At 36.6% G+C, this 22,568-nt stretch overlaps 1 protein-coding gene across 6 annotated transcripts in view; it reads left to right on the plus strand.

Annotated features, from left to right (window-relative positions):
* The window catches only part of RAB28 (RAB28, member RAS oncogene family), a 62,256-nt gene that overhangs the window by 11,453 nt on the left and 28,235 nt on the right, over positions 1-22,568 (plus strand). For all 6 annotated transcript variants that reach the window (XM_035547327.2, XM_035547326.2, XM_035547328.2 and 3 more), the window contains exons 3-4: positions 1,060-1,148; positions 7,807-7,936. In XM_035547327.2, coding sequence (XP_035403220.1) covers positions 1,060-1,148; positions 7,807-7,936 — 219 coding nt within the window. The remainder of the gene's footprint in view (positions 1-1,059; positions 1,149-7,806; positions 7,937-22,568) is intronic.

The raw sequence follows: 22,568 nt of genomic DNA on the forward strand, positions 1-22,568 counted from the left end.
AGGAATAAAATTCATAGGGAGTTACAATTGTTTTTGAGTACATAGGATTGTTATTAATGTGGTTTTATGGAGATTAGAAAAAAAAAACAGATCTTACTGCATTAGTTTCGTACTTCCAAGTAATCAGTACAGTTTTGCAGTTCTCACTGCAAAATGAGTCAGATTATACTTTAAAATCTGTAAGCATGTCATGACAGATTTCTGTGTGCCCATGTTTAGTCTGTGGGTTTGCAGGATATGTATGACTTGTAGAATATTAAATATTCTGCATTTACAGTGAATTTTTTCTTGAAACTGTTTTGAAAGCCCGTTAACAGTTTCAACATAGTTTTAATATCGATTCTGAAGACTGTTTAGAGTAGAAAGGAAGATCTGTTCTTGGTGTAGATTCTTGGAAGATGAAATTATGTAAATCACATTCGGCTTAGTTGCCTGCTTTGGGGTGGTGGATGGAGGAAATAATCATAGTCTGCATCCTCAGTGTAGACTTGTATTGGTATCTCTACTTTAATCTGTCAACTATATAATTCTTTGTAGTACTACTAAGAGCATCATTACTAAAATACAATTACTCTGTGCATTTTTCACACTTCTAAATTTTCCTCTCAAATTTTGGAGGTGGAAGAGAAAGGGGACACAGTATTACCTAATGTGGTTAGGTTGATATTAATTGCATTAACTTTCATTTCCAAGTGCTGCTCTATAGAACTTGCTTTCTCTGCAAAGTTCTATGCATTTCTTTACTAAAGTATGTTGTATAATTTCTAGTTAGGAATCTTCGTGCAATTTTAATTCTTTTCTGCGAGTTTCCTATATTGGGATGTTAATATTTAGCTATGGTTTTATGGCATTGTAATGAACTACCTGGACACAAGTGACTTTTTTTCCCAAGTGATAGTCATCTTTATCTTTAAATTTGGTTACTATTTGTGCTATACTCATAAAAAGCTATTGGTGTTGATATGCTATGGTGTATTACCTGCCATGATAATATATCTTTAATTTATTTCTATCTCAATTTTCCAGGTTACACAATATCTATATAATTTTCTTTTCCAGGAAATTTGAATGTTACTCTTCAAGTGTGGGATGTCGGGGGGCAAACAATAGGAGGCAAGATGCTGGATAAATATATTTATGGAGCTCAGGTACAGTATAAATGATGATAATCATATCTGTAGTAATTATATAGAATTAATTAAAACTTTATGCTGCAAGATATCCATAATTTTGAGAATATTGTTTTCGAGATCTCAGAAATGTTGAATCTTTCTTGAATCTAAACTTAATTGATATAAATATACATTTTTTTGGTGTTGATTTAAAAAGGAAAGGAACGGTGTGCATTTGTAGATCTGAACGACTCAAGAACAGATGTATGTTTCCATGCTTTTTGTCTTGAGTTAAGAAAAGCAATCACACTAAATAGTAAGGGTTATTTGGATATCCACATGGTAGATATAGTGGCTGCTTTTAGAGCAGATGCCTCCTGGGGGGAAGAAGTAGAAGGAGGAAATTAAGAGCAATCCTACACCATTAAACTCGTACGTGCAACTGAGGTTATAGGAGGGCAAACAAAAGGAGGCAACCAGGTAGCTAAATGTTTTTGCAGAACTCCAATCCAATGAAAATTTATTTTATTTTTAGGTTAACTAAGCGATATAAAGTGAGTGGTAGGTTTAGGTGAGGGCTAAATGCTATAATAGTATCTTGAGTTATGAGCTGATTTAGGAGGATGCACTGTATGCCAGACTTTTTAAAATGATTAATCCTAAAATGTACTCTGTTATTTAATTTGGAGTTTGTAATGAGAACAATAAGCTCGATATGTTTCATTATATGATATTACATTTATCAGAAAATAAATGTATTTTTTTCCTGCAATAATTTATGAAGTATGGAATCCTAAAACTTGATTTGGATAGAACCTTTGTGCTGATAAGTGCAGCACAGGAATGGCTAATCTTAAAAAGATTAGGAATTACTGATTGGATAAAGATAAACTTAACATTTTGTCACTTTCAAAAACAAATATGTGTTTTTAGCTGTTGCTTCTGTTTTATAAGTTTTTCTTATTTTTAATAAAAAAAACACTTTGCTGCCCTGCGAAAGATATACCAAGCAACAGGAGAAACTGGCTTCCATGACAGAGAGAATTTGATTAATCACAAATTGTTGCCATATGCCCAAAGTGAACTCAGTGAATGAAATAAAAGGCTGTTAACCTTTTTCCTGCACTGCATTTGGTGATAAACTCAGGAGTTCCTTATCCCTTGTTCCTTGATAGTACATCAAAAATTAATGCCAGTACCCCAAAGTAGGTGAAAAAGTTGATATCAGTAAGTCTAAAGTCAGAATAATATGACTCTTAGCCATTCTGAGCATATTAACAACAAAAAACCCTACATCCAATCTCTTCTTCATTTCTTTTCTATTAAACCCCCTCCACATCATTGCAAATCTATTTTTTTAAGGAACTAATGGCCGTTCTCACTCCTGATATTGGTGAACAATTTCTGTAACAGGCTTCTTATCATTGGAGCTGACTTTCAAGACACTTTTCTATTAGTTTTGTAACAGCATCTTTGAAAGACAGATAAAACTGATCTTTATTTTTCAGCTATTCATGAAACACCATGAATAATTCTGAAATTCTGCTTGCAGTTTATTTCCAGGCAGAAGCTTTTTTCATGTTGAGCATCTGTAGCTTTGTAGAAGAAAAAGGGGAAAGATGAAGTAGAACAAGTAGGAATACTTAGAAGGCAAATTCCTTCTGTGTACATAGAAAAATTCACGTGAATGGATGGCAAAGCAGCAAGAAAGTAATTAGGAAGAGCTAGCATGGAATTATCAAGGGTAAATTTTGCCCAACCAATTCAATTGCCTGCTGTGGTGAGATGACCAGCTCTGTGGAGAGGAGAGCAGTGGATGTTGTTTACCTTGACTTCAACAAGACCTTTGATGTAATTTCTCCTGGTACTCATACAGACAAAATGTATAGATGCAGATCAGATGGATGGACCGTAAGGTGACTGAAAAACTGAACAGACAGCTGGACTTAAAGGGAGGTGGTCCACAGCTCTGTGTCTTTCTGGTGTCTGGTTATGGGTTGCATTCCTTAGGGGTTGATACTATTTCATGTCTTATTAATCCTGTGAACAATGGAACAAAACATTGTTTGTAAGTTTGCAAATGATTCCAAACAGGGGAGGAGGGGTCACTGTGCTGGAGGTGAGGGCTGATACTGCAAGAGACTATGACAAACAAAAGGAATGGGTCAACAGAAATGTTGTGAAGTTCAGTGAAGGCAAATGAAAAGTGCTGCACCTGGCACAGAGTAACCTTGGGCAACAGTACAGGCTGGGAATCGACTGCTAGAGAGCCAGCTGGCTCTGGAGAGTGTCCAGCGAAGGACCACCAAGCTGCTTAATGTATTGGAGCATCACACGTGAGGAAAGGTAGAGAGAGCTGTGACTGTTCAGTTTGGAGCAGAGAAGGCTCATCAGTGTGTATAAATACATGAAAGAAGGGGGGCTAAGAAGACAGCCAAGCTCCTTTCAGTGGTATCCAGTGACAGACAGTGGTCACAAACGAACACAGTACCATCTGAACATCAGGAAATACTGAGGGTGACCAAGCACTGGCACAGGTGAAAATGTGAAAATAACATTTCTGTAGATTTGCAAGGTATAATGAGGTTACTCTACTAAAGTTAATATTAGAAAAAAAATTACAGTTTTGCTCTAACACTTCATGAATGTTAAAAAATAAAAGGAAAATTTAGTTAATTCATACTGAAATTCCTCATAAGAGGAGGGCAGCTGAGGATAAGCCTGAAGACCAAAACAAGTGTTTTTAGTTACTGCTCTCTGTAGCTTTCTTTGATGTCCAAGATTTATCGCAATAAACTTGACACCTTTCAAATGGTGATTGTCCAGTATTCAACCAGTCAATATATTCATACTGTTATGACACTTCCATAATTGCAGTTCTGTTGTATAATAGCACTGCTGCTGTTTGTGTAGTAAATATTTCAGAACCACTCCTATCTCTCAGCTGTAATTGCTGACCCTATCCATGTATCTAGTTTAAAGTATCTTTAAAAGCTGGCATATGCTACCTCATAAATTGGCTTGTTAATAGTAGTAAAAGCACTGCAGACTCTACCTTCTCTAGGGACTAGCAAATCATTTCTGCAATATTCTAAGTTTCCAGTGGCCTATTTTTTGAGCATATTCTATAATTCTGAAACAAAAAGCACTCACATATGCACTAATGTAAGCAAAATGTCTCTATTACTGAACTGCAATTATGCAAGCAGGGACTATTTGCCACATTGCTGGAGACTAGAGAATTAGTATACTGTTCTCGGCATGTTGTCCTCCATATGTTTCAAACCTTTTTCATGGCAGTGAAATGTGCTAATTATTTAAAATAATAATAATAATAAAAAGCCAGTGTTAATTTTCCATCTCAATTCCTCATGCATAATAGGGAAATAGCAGGCTTTATGCTGTCTACTCATTCCATAGTAGTCCATATGCTGTAAGTGGGTGGAAAATAATGCATTTTGGGGGAAAGCAATGATGGGTTTTCTATCTTAAATAAAAAAAAAAAAGAAAAGAAATCTTAGCTGTGGAGTTATGGCTAGTCCTTTATTCACATCACATTAAGTTGCTTACAAAGTGCTTTTTTGACAGAACTTAGGCAGGAAGTGCTCTTTATGATCTGGATGCTGTGGTGCTTTTTTTCCTCTCTCTGAGATATTGTATCTGTCAAGTACAACAAATATTCACAAGGTTTAAAAAGAGAGTAGTTGAGAAAAGAATATGCTTTCATGGCATTGTTAGGTCATGGAGAAAGGTGGAAAAAAAAAGGAAGCTAGTTCCAAACTTCGTTCAATAATATCTTTCACGGTAAATCGACAGTGAATGCCCTTTCTTCTGAAGGAATTGGCTACACTTGATAATCTGTAGCAGTGTAGCATTTTGATGAAGAATTAGTAGAAACAGCCAACATTAAGTGCTTAACTTGTCAGTGTTGAAGGTGCTTTAGATTTTTGCAAGGTGGCGAGAAGAGGACTTGACTGCTGGTGAAAGAAATGCGCTGTGTGCATTTTCTCATTTACAGCTTTCAACTTTTTTTTTTGCCTTTACAATACCTGTCCTTCAGCTCGAATTTCTTTTCCACCAAGTGTTTAATAACACTGGTATATCTTTTCTAAAACAAGGCTTATATTATGAAAGACATATATACATGCGAAGTCATTTGGATAGTTAGAAAAATGTTCAGGAGTTACTGAGACAAGATACTAAGGGATAAATTGTAGAAAAGTTGGACGAGGGAAGCGGATGTTTAATATTAGATTTATTGGTGAAATAAAGGGAGAAAGATAGGGAAAAAATGGGTGTCACAATTCTTAACTTTCTTAGAGAAACTAGTGAAAGCTGTTCTTCAGAAGTAATAGTAGACATACCAATATAAGTCACAAGAACTCAGTTTGCCAAGGAGTTGACGGCATTGCAGGAAAAGGGGGATTGCTGCGTGTTTTACTGATCACAGAATCATAAGAAGGTTCAGGCTGGAAGGGGTCTCATCAGGTCTCTAGTCAACCTTCTGCTCAAAGTAGGGTCAGCTGTGAGATGAGATTAAATTACTCCAGTTCCTTCTAGAAATCTCTGGGATGGAGACTTCACAACCTCTTTGTACAACCTATTCCACTGCTTGGTTCTCCTCATACTGAAAATCTTTTCCTTGTCTATAGTTAGAATCTCTCATTTCAACTTTTACCCATTGTTTTTCATGCTCTTGCCACACGCTATTGTGATTCCATCTTCTTGACAGCCTCCTCCTGGGTCTGGGAAGGCTGCTTTTAGGTCCCTGCAAAGCCATCTCTTCTGCATAGTGAACAAGTTTTGTTCCCTCAGCTTTTCCTGATAGGACAAACGCTCCAGCTTCTGGTCATCTCATGACCTTCCACTGAACTTACTCCAGCTGACTGATGTCTTGTGGTACCTAAGACTGGAGTTTAGATGTGATTTGACACGTGGTGCTATTAACATGTCCCTCAGTCTAGTGGCTGTGCTCCTGCTAATGCAGCCCAGAATCCTGTTGGCCATCCTTGCTACCAGGGATCATCGCTGGCTCCTATTTGGTTTGCTGTCTACCAAGACCTGAAGGTCACTTTCAGTTGCTCCCAGCCTGCACTGTTTATTCCTCCTCAGCTGCAGGACTTTGCATTTGTCCTTGCTGAATGTTGAAAGGTTCTTGTTTGCCCATTTCTTGAGCGTGTCCACGTGCAGAATGTAGCCCTACCCTTAAGTATGTTGGCTGGTCCTCTGAATTCAGTGGTGTCTGCAGACTATGCATAAAAGCATATAAAAAGAGAACTACTGATATCTTCTCTTCAAACTTTTACCAGCATCATCATGCCTTTCATCAGTCTTGTGTTTATTGAAGCATTCCATTTTTTTCAACTTTCTGATGTTTGTCATGTTTTCTAAACCTCTGATACTGTTAGTTATCTTCTAGCCTATCCTTTTCTTGACATCGTGACCAGGACCAGAGTTGGATGCAATACTTCACCTGAAGTGTTTTGTGCCAGCGTGATATTTGCCTTTTTCATTAAAAAAATAAGCTTGATTTATATTCAACTGTGATCTACTGTAACTCCTTGATCCTTTTCTATAGAACCTGCTACAAAGCCAGATGTTTCCTATCCTCGTGCAGCTGATTATTGCTTCCTTTGAACTTGTCATAGTACTTATTGAATTGCGTCCTATTATTTTTAGATTGTTTCTCATTTTATAATCTAAACTGTCTTCAAAATGCTCTTGTAGTCTTTACCAGTTTGTATAGTCTGTGAAATTAATTTAACGTGTACGTTATATTTTGTGATCTAAGGCAGTCCTTATGAAACTATCAAGTAAAGCTGGGCCCAGACAAGCCTCTGAAAGGCTTGACTTGAAAAATCTGTATGTATTTGTATGAATTGTATTTATTAATTATTATTATTTTGAAAAAATATTCATTAAATTTTAATATGAGAAACAGTGCTCAGTTGCAGGTGATGTGAACTCCATGAAAACAAGCACAACAGAATCTAATTCTAACGTTATTCCTCGTATACAAGATTTTTAGGAATGCCTGTTTTGACTATTCATTACCTGCAGCCTGGTCCACAGCCTCTGAAATACATGGAACTACCCTCTTCTTGACTTCTGACCATTTTTAATTTGTCCTTTGAAAATTAAAAAGATTGTCAGTACTTCTTGCTTGCCTTCTACAGCAGTAAAGGAAGGGAGCTTGACTTTCTTCCCAAAGGAAAGCAGAGATGCAACAAGTTGGGCAATGTGCAGAAATGTATGATTAAGCTGTTTTTTCTTTTTTTCTCAGAAAGGGAACAGTAAACTACAAATAAGATTAGCTAAAATAAAAGTCCTTCTCCAGTGTGATTTTTCTCTTACTATTAGTATGAAATGCTTTTTGGCTTTTTCATAATGCATATGCAATTTGACATATTTCTAATATAACTAATTGTAATCTTTCCTGAATTGCCATATTTTTCTCCCTTTGTAGTTCAGCTAGTGTCTGAATTTGGAACACACAGAATGCAGAAGAAGTACTGTAGTAAAATTGGTTTATTACAGTGGCTTACACTGACTCTTGTTTAATTCCTGAGAAGATAAGATGCCATTAATTGTAAATGCCCTATCTTATTATAATAATAAATAAGACTAATGCAGATTTTGCCATATTAAAATATTTTTACAACTTGTAGCATTTTAAATGTATCTTTTTCTTTAGGGTATTCTTTTGGTTTATGATATTACCAACTGCCAGAGCTTTGAAAATTTAGAGGACTGGTATAATGTGGTAAAAAAAGTGACTGAAGAATCAGAAACACAGCCACTTGTGGCCTTGGTTGGAAATAAAAGTAAGTTACTCATATTTAAATATTAATTGGAATACTCTGGATGTTGCTCTCTAGTGAAGAAATGTCACAGGGCATATATCATTAGTAAAATGAAACTAAATAATACTGTCTTGTGCATTATTGCCGTGTACAGATGTCATATTTGGGTGTACCTCAGGGTTCTGGGCAGTTAGGTTGAGGAACTTGTTGCAGCCTATCTGCCTGTGTTTTCTTTACTTGGAGAGCAGCACACAGGAATGGAGAGATGTCTCACCAGTGTTTGAGTTTGATAGGGCTTCAGGATATAGCTGTGGCATGCATCTAGAATGCAGACCTGAGAAGCGTTCCCGGCTCTAATAACAGATACATTTCATGGTTCTGTAGGTCAAGAGGCTGGTATATTAAGCTCTTAATCTGTTACTTAAAGTAACTAGACACAATAGTTGAGTTGTTAATTAGGCCTTCTTACATGCTCTCTCTGATTTTGCACGAATTTACTTATTTCCTGTTGTTCTGTGGGATTTTTTTTTAAACTTGTCCTCTTTTTGATCCTTTTTGATCATGTAAGTATGATATAATCCTTTTCTTCTGACAACTAAAATATGCCCCTTTAAATAACCATCGCCTCATTAGTGTCCTAATTAGCTGGATAACAAATTCCCCCATTTCCAATTAAGAAATTTTCAGAAATATTATTATTAGCGTATCTGAGGTCTTGATCCTTGTTCTATTACCCTTTTTCTATCGAAGATAAGAGCAACATAAAACAATTTTATAAACAAAGTCAAGTGGTAGAAGCAGGTACCCATTTTTAACAATTTAAATATATTTATTTGAACAACATACAACAGACTCTTTCTTTTGACTTTCCGATTCCTTTGCATCCATGTCACAATGTCCACATCAAGAACAAATCTGGAAAAAAAAACCACACTCTCATCCAGAAAGGTAGTATTGTTTAAAATAATTTTAATACAATGTAGAGACAACACTTTCATTCAGAAGCATTAATGTAGTGTTGCTACTACGATGCTATAACATTTTATGATCTTCATTGTGAGACTGTGAAGAAAACAGAGAAGCTCTTAGAGTTACAATATACAGATAATACTTCTAAAAGTATAACATAGACAGTGTTGTCCTGCAGCAGACCAGAATCAATAATACAGATTCTGTTGAAATTCTTATGAAAAACACTTTTCACTGACTTATATTTTGTCCCAGAACTGTACTTGCTAACTGGAGTTCTGTAAATCGTAAGAGGTATTTGCAGTAGGATACTTTGTAACATAGGATAAGTAAAATTCTTTTGCTAGAATGACAGCACAGAGGTAGTAGATCAAACTCTGTTTTTCATTTGCAATTAGAGGACTTTGTTTTGTAATTATACCTTTAGTATATATTTTTTTCTCATATATATGCCTATGATTCTTTAAAATCCAAATATTTCCTGGGGAGCGTCTGCAAACAAAATACGGTTTTGTTGGTGAGTTTCCAGATAAAGACTGATGCTGACTAGGGAAATGGTTTTCATTTCATGATGATGGCAGCTGAAGGAATAGTGTACTTGCTACCTTGCTTTTCATCAGAAACTGTATATAAAGAAAAAAAGCAAGCTAATGCTTTCGTGTGGTCCTAAGGATGCTTGTTGTTTTTGCACACATTGAACCCCTTGGTATCTCTCAAAAGAAGGCAGGCAGGAGATACTTTTACAGTTGTCATGCTTTTAATTTTATTTCAGCATGATAAAAAGTTCAGCTTTTAGAACTGCGTTACTTTTATGAATTTGGTAAAACAGAAGAATATCTAGGAGGGCTTCCCTCTCAATACTTCAATGGCCTGTGAGAGGTTACTGATGATACAGAAATAACAAACAAGGTAAGTGTTTATATAGAAGTATGGTATTGATTCTTGTATATTATGAAAGGATAAAGCTACTGATAACAAGTTCTTCAGATGGAATCACTGTGTTCAGAATAGCTCAGCTTTACTCAGTAAATTATAAGAGATCTATGCATAACATAAGAGCAATAGGTTTGAAGTCAGTAAAAGCCATTTGATGAACTAATGAACTTATTTGACCTTGTACATTGTAAAGAACAAATAATTTCAGTCAGTAGTTTGTCTCAGAACTGTACTTGTTTTTTGGAGCTATTTGTGTGTTTTAGAAAAATATCCAGCTATATTCACACCCTCAGGCAAGTGATTCAGAGAATCACAGAATGGCTTGGGTTGGAAGGGACTGTAAAGATCACCCAGTTCCAACCCTGTTGCCGTGGGCAGGGACACCTCCCACTAGACCAGGTCATTCAAAGCCCCATCCAGCCTGGCCTTGGTGTCATTGGCAAACTTGCTGAGGGTGCGCTCAATCCCACTGTCCATGTCACCGACAAAGATGTTAAATAAAGCAGGTCCCAATACCAACCCCAGCAGAATGCCACTCATTGCTGATCTCCCCCTGGGCATTGAGCTGTTGACCTCAACTCTTTTGAGTGTGACCATCCAGCCAATTCCTTATCAACCAAGTGGTCCATCTATTAAATCCGGCTCTCTCCGATTAGAAGACAAAGATGTCGTGTGGGACAGTGTCTAATGCTTTGTATAAGTCCAGGTAGATGGTGTCAGTTGCTTTTCCCTTATCCACCAACCCTGTAGCCCTGTCATAGAATATCACCCATTTGTGAGGCATGATCTGCCCTTAGTGAAGCCATGTTGGCTGTCACCAATCACCTCCCTATTTTCCATGTGCCTTAGCATAGTTTCCAGGAGGATCTGCTCCATGGTCTTGCCAGGCACAGAGGTGAGATTGACTGGCCTGTAGTTCCACGGGTCTTCCTTTTTTTTCTTTTTAGGAATGGGGGTTATGTTTCTAACAGTCAATCTAACACTATTCTAATTCTATCTTTCTGATAAAAGTTTTAAAAATATTGCTAAGAACGAATGAAGATAATTGCTTGGCATTTGAAAAGTTGGGCCAGCATTCAGATACCTCAATAAGAATTTTGTAGAGTCCTGCACTTGGGAAGGAACAACCACATGTATCAGTACAGGCTGGGGTATGACCTGCTGGAGAGCAGCTCTGCGGAGAAGGACCTGGGGGTCCTGGTGGACAACAGGTTGGCCATGAGCCAGCAGTGTGCCCTGGTGGCCAAGAAGGCCAACGGCATCCTGGTGTGCATTAAAAGAAGCATGGCCAGCATGTCAAGGGAGGTGATCCTCCCCCTCTACTCTGCCCTGGCCAGGCCTCACCTGGAGTACTGTGTCCAGTTCTGGGCTCCCCAGTACAAAAAAGACAGAGATCTGGATAGATAGAGTGCAGCGGAGGGACACCAAGATGATACGGGGCCTGGAGCATCTCCCCTGTGAGGAAAGGCTGAGAGACCTGGGTCTGTTCAGCCTTCAGAAAAGAAGACTGAGAGGGGACCTTATCAATGCTTATAAACACCTGAAATGTGGGAGACAGAGGAGTTTGGCCAACCTCTTTTCAGTGGTCTGTGGGGACAGAACAAGGGGCAATGGCCACAAAATGGAGCACAGGAAGTTCCGCACCAACACGTGAAAGAACTTCTTCACGGTGAGGGTGACAGAGCACTGGAACAGGCTGCCCAGGGAGGTTGTGGAGTCTCCTTCTCTGGAGATATTCAAGGCCCGTCTGGATGCCTGCCTGGGCAACCTGCTCTAGGGAACCTGCTTTGGCAGAGGGGTTGGACTTGATGATCTCTTGAGGTCCCTCCCAACCCCTACAATTCTGTGATTCTGTGATTTGTGCATTTGATAAACAACAAATAGAATTGTAAAGTGTAAAGTTGAATTTCTTTTTTATGTTAGTTATAAATTGTAAGATCATAATAATCCTAAAGTTTATGGTTAGTGTGGAATCTTAAATTTAACTTCCTTTGTAACTTACTTTGCAGTAGTTTTATTTTATTTAATATAACGTATATTTGAACTATGCTTATTTCTATGTTGCTATGTACAACTTCAATTGCACCAGATATAAAGGTTTGAGCCTTACTGTGAAGATTAACAAATACCTTTGAGCTTCAGTGCAGTAACGTTTATAGACATGTTACCGTGAAATACTTTTGAGTTATATTGTGTAGTATAAATGAAGCTGTGGTCATCAAGTGAATGAAGTGTATTTTTTCACTTAAGATCTTTGCTTAAACTTAGGATTGATTTAGAGTTCAGTAATTCACAGTGGATGTTCTAGCTGTTAGTGTGAGTTAGAGAGGTTTTATGGTGTTATGCGTGACTGATGTGTTTCTTTCCTTTCTACCTTGACTACTACTATATATATTTTCCTCTGCACTAATCTACAAGCAGAGTCCTCAAGTGTCCTACCAACTTTTTCAGTGGATATATTGTAAACAAAAATTAACCCAGGTTGCATGGGAGCTACACTCATTTTGATTTATAGCTACCTAGATGGTCTTAGGGCGGTGGTTATCTGTAGCTTATATAGGGACTAGGAATTATCAGGTACCGTTGTATAGTGGATGGATGAATGATTTCTATCCCTAGAGATATTAACCAGATCCACTCCTCAATAAAGACTAATAACTCAGATTTTTAAACAGTCTTCATGACAGATGAGGGCACAGAGGAGAATGCATCAACACTAATTAAGAATGTTGACCATTTGTTCGTCTTAGCCATGATTAATTGATCTTGGAGTGCTATCTCTGAACAGGAAGTGATATGCTGTTACACTGGGAAGTTGAAAGGTTACATTTTAGTGTACTCTTTAACTTGCATTTACATACAATGTAAAATCTTTTTACCTATCTTATCTGAGTGCAGAAAGAAACATTTTCCAGCCCTGATCCCAATGAACATTTGGCGTACTGTGTACTAATGTGAGTCTGGCTGGTAACAGGACATACCCAGCCTGCATTTGGACTCGGTTACTGCCTTAGCCACTTAGACTCCCCAGTTGTACTGAGAACACTACTTCATTAATACTCTTTTTGGGTCTGGCATATTAAAGTTCAGCTCTACACATTTATTCTCTTGTCCCTTCTCACCTCCCCCAGCTGTTTTCTGTTCTTGTTTCCTGTGGGCTTGCACTTGTTAGGTCCTTCACCTGTAATTAAGACAAGTGTTGAACAGCAAATGCAAAGACCCCTGTTCTTTTGAGTCTTATGCCTGATTAAACTAAAGTTCCTGTATGTCTGACAGCAGGTCCCATATGTGCTCCTGGGATTGGAGGGTAAACTACTTACATGCAGAGACTCCCTTAAAAAGAAAACCTTGTCCTATGCTACGGTCAATTTACCAACTCATTTGAATAAATGTAGAATGCTACCCTGTTTTAAAATATGTATAGAATGTTTGTCTCGACTAACTTGTAAGATTAGTAGAAAATCACAGTCTTATGTATTTGTTTCTTTCAGTGGTCAGTTAACTCTTTAAAAATTATTTTTATCAAGAAACTTAAATTAATGAATGGGAAAACCACAGGTGAAAATGGTCTTTTATTCGCCATAATGATAAATTTCCAACACAGTGTCTGAATGTATTCCGTATTACTTTAGAGATGGGAGCAAGGTGAAAACATACAAATTCCGGAGTGATAAAGTTGCATTGCTTGTCTGAGAAAACATCTGTCTTGCAAGATTTTGATCCTAAATCATGCTTGGTGTAATAGTAGTGGAGCTGGCTGCCTTCAGTGCCAAAATGGTCTATTTAATTTTCTCTGTTACATTGCTATGTGGGCAATACTTAACAGTGATATATGTCACACAGGGATAGAAGCCCCAAGTGTGATTCCTTAGAAGGTAACTAAGCTCACAGAAATTTGTACAGAACAAAAGGAAAGGAGTGTGTGGGGAAGGTTTATTGCTGTTCTGTAGATTTACTTAGTATTCCATTGCCTGAGAAGGGAAACCAGCTGACAGGTTATGTCACAAGGATCTGGACATACATACATCCTGTATTCTGGCCCAGATCTGTTGTGATAAATGTTGCATCTGGCCACAAATTAAATCACAGAATTGTAGGGGTTGGAAGGGACCTGCTGAGAAGTAGACTCCACAGCCTCCGTGGGCAGCCTGTTCCAGTGGCCCTTTGTGGCCCTCCACTGGGCTCTGATATAAACAGGTATAATACTATGAAAGTCAACAAATTTGTGTTCATTTGAATCAGGGCAGATTAGATACTGTGGAAACTGCTTGCTGAAAATGATATTTCCTCATTCTAATTTTATGGTGCTTTAACAAAAAAGGAGGGTAGTTATGAACTAGTCCAGCCAATAGACTGTCCTTATGTTACGCTTTCTTACTTCAGTGAGTGTGGGTAACTTGGTTTCTTCTCCTTCCCGCACTTAATCCTGAGTCCGCTTGTCACTTTTTTTCATTTGCTCACATAAGTTTTGCCTGCTAAGACCAACCAAGAACTGAGATCAATTTCAAAGACCTGGTAGAATATTATTAGTGTGGTTGGAACTCAAATGCTAATGTGACAGAAGTGCCAGTAAATAATATATTCTCATTCACTAACAGTTATGCTTAAATTCAGAAAAATCTTTAAAGATGTCATTGAAAAATGGAAATAGAAGTAAACCGTTTAAATACAAAGGTTAGAACAGTATATGTATCCTATTTTTACAATAATACACAAACGAAATGCTGAGAGATCTCTTACTGTTTCCATGGATTTTGTCTGTAGTTTATTTAGCAATGTAGACACACGTCTAATAAAAAAGATGCTGCATAAACCATAGTCCAGGCTGAATGTGCTTCTGTTTTTGGTTTAGGTAGAAATGTTTTTTCTGGCTGCGTCCTTCATACTTAGGTCTTCTTACAACAAATGGAAAGCCCTTAATTGTACCTAAGGGAATAGTTAATCTACGGTGGACATATGGTGGACAAAAGCTGAGTCTAGTAAATGAAAAAAATTATAAACAGAAAATGTGTGAATGTCTGCACAGTCTTGAGAGTCATGGGAGATATTGTGCTGTTGCATTTTAGCTTATTATAAGTTATTTTGCTATTCTTTTCTGTTATTATGTTAACGGAAGTCAGTGCAGGATAAAATATGCGATTAAAAAAAAAACAAATTTCTTATCTATTTTATTGGATTGAAAAAAAATACCTGTTTTTAAGATAGGACAGAATTTATTTTCTTTGCAAGTGTTCGTGCTCCCATCTTTGCCACATGCTGTAAATGCAGTTTAATTTCACTAGTGGAGTGAAGCTCTCTGAAATTTTTAAAAGTTATAGCTTCTGATTGGGGGCAGTTAATCAGTGTTAACCCTGAACAGCTCTTGGGCTTTATGGATTCAAGCATTATATGTGGTTGCACTGCTCCAGCAAAAGGTTAAGTATTAATGGAAAATGTTCACAGCTCTTTTACTCAAAGAAAACATGTTACTTGTAAGTTTTCTTTTGATTTTACTTTTACAGTTACATTGAATGTCTTCATTCATTTAGCCATCCATAAAGCAAATATTGTTGCACATGCAGTGGATAATAAGTCTTTTTAGGACTACTTGTGTGGTATGTCACAGATCATTAACTGCAAGTAACCACCTGACTTGAGGGAAGTCTGGAAGCATCATTACAGTGAAATAGGCTTTTATTTCTGTATCACTGCAGCACATTGATTTGTAGGAATGTCTCCATTAGCTACTGTGGAAATATATTCTCATATATTATTATTGAAGTAAGCTGATGATAGAGGATAACCAATGTTCAGGTGTGAATAGGACATTAGTACTCTGATTTTGGACAAAGTGGGGAAAAGAGACAAGTGCTATTGTAGCGTTATTTTCAATTTAAAACCTAGATAAAACTAATCTTTTTTTGTAATGACTCACGGTTTTAGAGTTAGACTAATAAAATATAGTAACAGTTGCACAGTATTTATGGGTACACTACAACTTCAACTGAAACGTATGCAGTAACTGAATATGTTTACTACTCTGTACAGGCAGAAAGTATGGAAGGGAAGTTTCTTCCTAACCAGCAAGGAAGAGTTAAACTTTCTCTTTTAGTTCAACAAACCCTAAAAATTTAAGATTTTTATTGGAAGTAACCAGTAATTATTTCAGATCCAATTAGAGCCTATTAGATAGGATTAGAGCCTATTAGATAGGCTTTGTTAATTTGGAGGACAGTCATAACGGATAACCTCCATTAATATGATTAACAGCAGTTTGTAGTATGCAAAATACAATTCTGACACAATGTCCTGAAAATACTTTAGAAAACTTGGAAGTTCTTACAGAGATTAAAGTTAAGATAATACTGTAGGATTATCTTGCTATGTTGATCTTTTGCAAAATAATTTGCTGTGAGATCCCATCTCATCCAGATCGGTATTTTTAATGCTTAATTTTTTTTAACAGTGTAAAATGAGCCATACCACATTTTCTGCATTCTTTTGTTCAGTGTGGGGAATCGTTGGCTGTAAGATAAAAATTGCAGTTGGTTATGTAGATATAAACGTGGAGCAATTCTAGTGACTTTATTTGGGCTGCTCCAAGTTTTCTTTGGTATTTTCATGACTGGCTCATAGATTGTAATATTCTTGTGGATTACTTTTTTTTTATACATACCATGTGTTGTTTCTTTTTCATTAAATATCATCCAATAGGTTTACTTAATTTTGTGTGATAATACTGTAGTTGTATGTGATGATAGAATCAATATTTTGAAAAAAAAATATATATATAAGAGAAATAACATTATCTTTTTCTGAGACTAAAGAACCTATGCTTAAGCATTCCTACATTTATAGGATAAAAAATCATTTGAACACTGTCATCAGGCTTATTGCTCTTTTTTTTTTCTCAGATGCTGGACAAACACAAATTCAGAAAAGGTGTAGGCTAAATAGCCTAGTGGAACACACAGAATAGTAAACTCTCTTAAGAAAGGCTTGCTTTTGGAAAGTACTAGGAAAATTATTTTGGAAAATCATTATGTATATTGAGGGCAACTTTAAAATGCCTGGTTCTGAAATCTTAAACATTTTTGTGGTGGATAAGTTAATTTAGAATGAAGGCTGGAAAAAGGTTAAGATTGTACTGATAGTGCACCTTTGATACTATTGAAAGAAGAGAAGAGAGACCCTCAGTAGCTGAATGTTTATACATTTACAGGAGAAGTTTGTATGAAAATTCATGTGGTGTAGTCATGCAAAGGAGAAAAGCAGGGTGTAAGAGTTGTTGGTCAGGCTGTTAAGTAGGACTGTTCCTAAAAATGTTTATGTTCTGATGTCCACATAGAAAATTGTGGCATTCTGGAGTCTACTGAACACTCTTCAAAACCATTACGGAAAATCTTTAAGTATTTTGATCTGAAGATGCCATTGCTATATCATGGGAAGTGGGATGCTCATGCTTTTCTTCCTGTTCTCCTACAGGCTGGGCTCCTTATGCTGTGGTTATAAGGGCTGTTTTTGTTTTTGTTTTGGTTTGTTTTTGTTTTCTCTTTGTCTTCCATGAATGATGTATCACATCGTTTTAGGTATGGTAGGACTTTGTCAGAGTAATGTGTTACAAATACTGTCTGATTGGCAAATCCAGACTTAGGAGAAAACGACAGTGCAAGACAAAGACCCCTCAGATTGAGCACCATAGAGATATTTCTGAAACAAACGGTTCTCCTGGTTGGATTTTTTTTAGGAAGTTAGTTTTGTTTGGGAAAAGGAACATTTTTGAGCAGAAAAAGCAGTTTTCAGTTAAAGAAAAAACACCAACTAGTAGTTCTGGCTAACGATTCTGGACTTGTCCAGTTGTAGAGTATTGACAGTTTTTTTTTATTTTGATCCACTGTTCAATTCTAAGAATGCTGTTGGGGTAGTTTATTTTAATAATATAACCTGTACTTGCACATAATAGGGGCAAAAAAAAAGCCTTGTCTGGCTATATTGCAATTCTGTGAGCTTAAAAAATATTTTGAATGAAGGGTATCAACAGCTCTTTAAGAGGAATATTCGGTAACTACTCATCATGTTGTAAAGACACTTTCTAGAAAGCACTATATAAGGAGTTATAAAGTATGCAATACAAGTACAGGCTGTAGAAAAGTTCTGGGTTTTCCTAGAAGTTATTTATTGTTTTCTTTACTCTGTTATTTTTTTTTATGCTATAGTAACTAGCTTTCTACAACACTACTGATGTCTATAAAGAGCAATTACTGAAAATGTCTGTAATTAATGACATTTGAACTTGCAGTTGTTTTGTTTGTTTGTTTGGGAGGTGTTTTTAAAGTGAAGGCTTTTTACTTCTTAAGTTGTCCCAAGCTACAAAGTACAAGTAATGGAAACAATATAATGGAAGAATAAAGAATGATCATTGTAGAAATCTCTGCATTGCCAGCTAATACACTGCAAAATTGATAATTATTAATTTTCTTGAACTGGCTTTTTAAAGAACGTACATTAAGAGCTCTTCTTCGTACACAGTAAGTTTTGCAGTTTAATTTTGGGAATGGTGTATCCAAAGGGTTTTTAGAGAATAGTTACTGGTGTAGTTGCATGTTTAAGTGGTTGATCACTAGAGCAATAATGCTGGTTTCTGAGCACAGCCAGTACTTTTTCCAGCTGCTTTATAGTGATATCTTGAAGCTTAAAATGTAATCTATATGGGTAAGCCACAAAAGCCACTATATATTAAAGCAGACTCTGACAGTAAATCAAAATTGAACAGCTGGCAACACTACTAAAGTCATAAACTTATTTATTAAAAAAACTAAACAGAAGAATTATATTAAAAAGAGAGGAATATGTTCTACAGACCAGTGGATATAGCTTAAAACCTGGAAAGTGCTGTAGATTAAGGGCCCAATTTATGAACATCTGTTCTGGCAGTTTCTGTAAGATTCTCATGTTCTTTACAATAAAAGTGTGAAACATGTTTCCCCCCCCCCCCCCCCCCCCCCATACTAATCATGCTTTTCTGCAGTTCATAAAAACTTGCACTGAGCCTTATGTAACTGGGCCTGTCTGCTTTATGCACTTGCTGGAGTAATTACTATTTGTGAAAGAGTAAGGACTACAGCAACGTCACAGTCCCACGGCATACAGTTCTCCTAGCTTGTTCCAAGTGGTCTTACAGACTTCAAAAGCAGTGAACGAACACCAAAGTTTCCTTCATATATTTAGACTTAAAGTGTGGCAATGAATAATGCAGGCAGGCCACTAGAGAGCAAAATGGCCAGAAAAAAACATCTTGTACGTGGTCATGATGTTCTTGAAATGTACTTACAGCATTGAAATGTACTTACAAATTAGCTGTTTTGCTCTAATATATTTCATATCTTCGGACATTTTAATAGTCACCAGAAATAACTGCTAACACCCCTCATCTTCTAATTTTGAAATAAATTATCCGATAATGAGTATTGTAATAACTTTAATAATTTTAATAATTTTGTTGATTGTGATATTTCCACTGAGTTCATTTTTGTCATATTGACAGCTGTGTGGGGATAAGCTTTAGGATGTTCTTGATTTTGCTTTGAGAGGGAACTGAAAAATAACGCATTCAAAACTGAATGTTTTGTTCCACAGTACTGCTGTTCCAGCAGTAATGCTGTTTTGCCTTTGACATCAGTGTGACTAAGATTCATTTCAGAGATTTTAGCTATAAGCTCCTTTTTATGATCAAGTTTGACCCGTGCAGCACAGGTGATAATATTTTGTGCTCTAGTTCTTGCTTCATGTCTGGTATTTAGATTGAACTAGAATAGATCATTGTGAAATGTTGTCGGTTTTATTCTCACCCAGTGCAGCATCTGCTAACATCCCAAGCACTGCTGCCATAAGGAGACAAAGTCAGTCTCCTTACAAAGTCAGAGCTTAGGAAACTGAGGCGCAAAGAAACTACTGAGCAAATGTGCAGTAAAACCATTTTCTTTTCATTTGAACTTGATTAGTTTCACCACATTATGCCTTTGTTTATTAGGTTGGATATATATTATAGTTGTTTAACCTGAGGAGAACACTTCTAGTTTACAGCAGGGAAAATAGAGTATTTCTGGTATCCTTTGGACAAAGAAATATCGTATGGGAACGAGGCATTTTCTGTTTCCATGCCATCCACTTTTGAGCATTTTATAATGTGAATACATCCCTGTGGTCCTATTTATTGGGCATATCCATTTCTCAGAACATTTGGCCATTTTTTTCTTTTTTTAAGCTAACTTATGGAATATTAAGGAACTGTATTTCTGCCAAATCTTTATTGGTCATTGATAGCTCCTTTTGCCTTTTTATTAACTGATGCTATAATAATTGATTTATATGTATTTGTAGGGCTGAGGGGAGCACTATTAGACAACTAAACAAAAAGTTACTTTACTTAAAGTTACTTTTATAACCACTTCATAGTTATGAAAAACACAGGAAATTTTTTTTTTTTGGGTCTGTCTAATATGAAACATGTTTTGTTAGTTGGTTCACTGTGAATCATTTTGTCTGTCAGGGGTGTACAGTATATTAATCTCAGTTCTCAAAGCATGCCTTCATTCAGAGAAGGTTCAGCAACATTAATGCTCTATTTGCTTTATCAGCATGTTTCCCTGTAGTGAACTTCTGTTTGTTGGGTTTGATATGTTGAAGTGCACAAATGTAATTTATATGCACCTGTATAAAGCATTTCACGTGACCTTTGTTTCATTTTCAAATTGTGTCTTGGTTTCAGCAAGGGACTAACCCAATAGAAATCAAGGCTTCGTATCATCAAAGACGGTATCAAGTTATGTCCCTTAGGCAGGGGTCCGAGTTGTAGTGTGTTTATTGACCTGACTAGAATACTCTGGATTCCTGGTTTTGATTAGGTCAGCTGGTCAAATTTGTTGTGAATGCTTTATGTCTCATCCTTGAGCCTCTTGTATGTGGGTGGACATGGGAAGGAACAGAGATCACTAAAATTTTCCACTTGCCTCCCTCTACTAGGCACTGCTGTCTGGGCTGGATTACTTCTCACTCTTCCTACGCTACTTTGTCCTTTCCATTCTCTCTACACCTAGTCCCTTGTACTTGGTGCAAAGGGAGTGCTCTTAATATTGTTGCTTTTCTTTTTCATTCATAGATTGGCGCTTCATCACCAGGTGTGGACACCAGGTTTTTGTTCTTTTTGATAGTATCTGTTTTTGAGAAGTACAGGTTGTTTTGCATACTTCTTTAGTATATTAGACATCTAAAAATTCTAGCAGCTTCTCTGGCTGAGTAAACTTGATAGATGCACTGTTAAGGTTTTCTGGTTTAAATAGTATATGTACCACTGCACTGGAAAAGATTTCTTCTGGAGCTGCTATGGTCTACAGTGTATATAATCCATGGGAATTAATGTGGCATTTCCTTCATAATCCTATGAGTTTTCTGCCTTAAAAATATGTTTATGTTTTTCCTAAATGTTTGAGTAGAAAAGACCCTTTAAATACTGTGAAGATATGTAGAATTATTTTATCGTCATTGTGTGCTTTTGAACTTAATGTGTATATGTAGAACTATGTGTAATGTGTATATGTAGAAATATGTAGCTTGACATTTTTATTCTCCTTTAAAAAAAGGTCTATAGTGCTATTTAGTAAGTAATACTAAACTTTCATGAGTTTGCCAGTGCTCAAAAATGTAGATAGCTGTCTGATGGGATTTTCAAATGTAGTTAAACCATTGCCTGGTTGCCCAGTAGTTGCTTTGGTGCTTTAAAATGTCCCTCTAGGCATGCCTGCTTGCATCTTTCAGTATCCCAGTACGTTTGCAAATCTGATTAAAAATGTTTAATTATTCCAAGAACAGATGTAAGTACACGGGAAGTCAAATTCCTTTGAGAGCCAAAACAGTAAATATATGGCAATATTAGTGAGCTAGTGCTGAGTTGTGTGTCACATAAGATGTATTTGGGAGTAATATTGGAACCTGTGAACCCACTTCATTCTGGAATCAATTTTAGGATTGCTCCGAGGGAAGAGCAGAGCAGATAGCCAAATTCTATTATATTTGCAAAATATGATGATTTAATTTTTGAAAATATTTCTGAAGAAACATAGGGTTAACTTTCCATTAGCTAACAAAATCTCGTAAGTGTGGTGTGCACTTAGTTTTGTGAAACTTACTTTGTGTGTTTACTCTGCCTCACTTCTTGTTCTGGAATTCTTTTCCCTGGCATCAGCACAGCTGCATCATCCATTTCCACGGTCCTTTTAACCTATGCTTTTAATTAAAAAAAAATTAAATCAGATGCTGTTTAAAGCTTCCCGTTTAGTTTTGGGAAAATAAAAGTTCACATCTAGCTTAGGCGTGTGTGAACAGCTGTTAAAAGCCACAAGCAAAACGATACTTGTAAAAGTGGTGGGGGGAATTTTAAGAGCAAGCTGCCAGTCTGATTGTACCTTTCAATAGCTCTTCACTTTCAGCCAAATGGTTTTAACAATAATTTTCTTTGAAAAAAAAAAAAAAATCCAACCTGTGTTTTATAGAAGCAGCAGCCCAAGCAGTTAGGCCAGTGGTAATAGGAGGCAACTTGCCATTTCTCTTTAACTTTTTATGAAAATTTGCTTTGAATCTGGGGAAATTGCTCATTAGAGAGGTTGGAAGGGCTGATGTACACCAGCGCCCACCCACTGTGTGGGTACATCTGTCTCCATCTGATTCTAGTGAGGGACCTTGTACACTGAAATTCCAGAGTTCCAAGTCTAGG

The sequence above is a fragment of the Cygnus atratus genome, chromosome 4 (genome assembly GCF_013377495.2).
Source record: "Cygnus atratus isolate AKBS03 ecotype Queensland, Australia chromosome 4, CAtr_DNAZoo_HiC_assembly, whole genome shotgun sequence".
NCBI classification, from domain to species: Eukaryota; Metazoa; Chordata; class Aves; order Anseriformes; family Anatidae; genus Cygnus; species Cygnus atratus.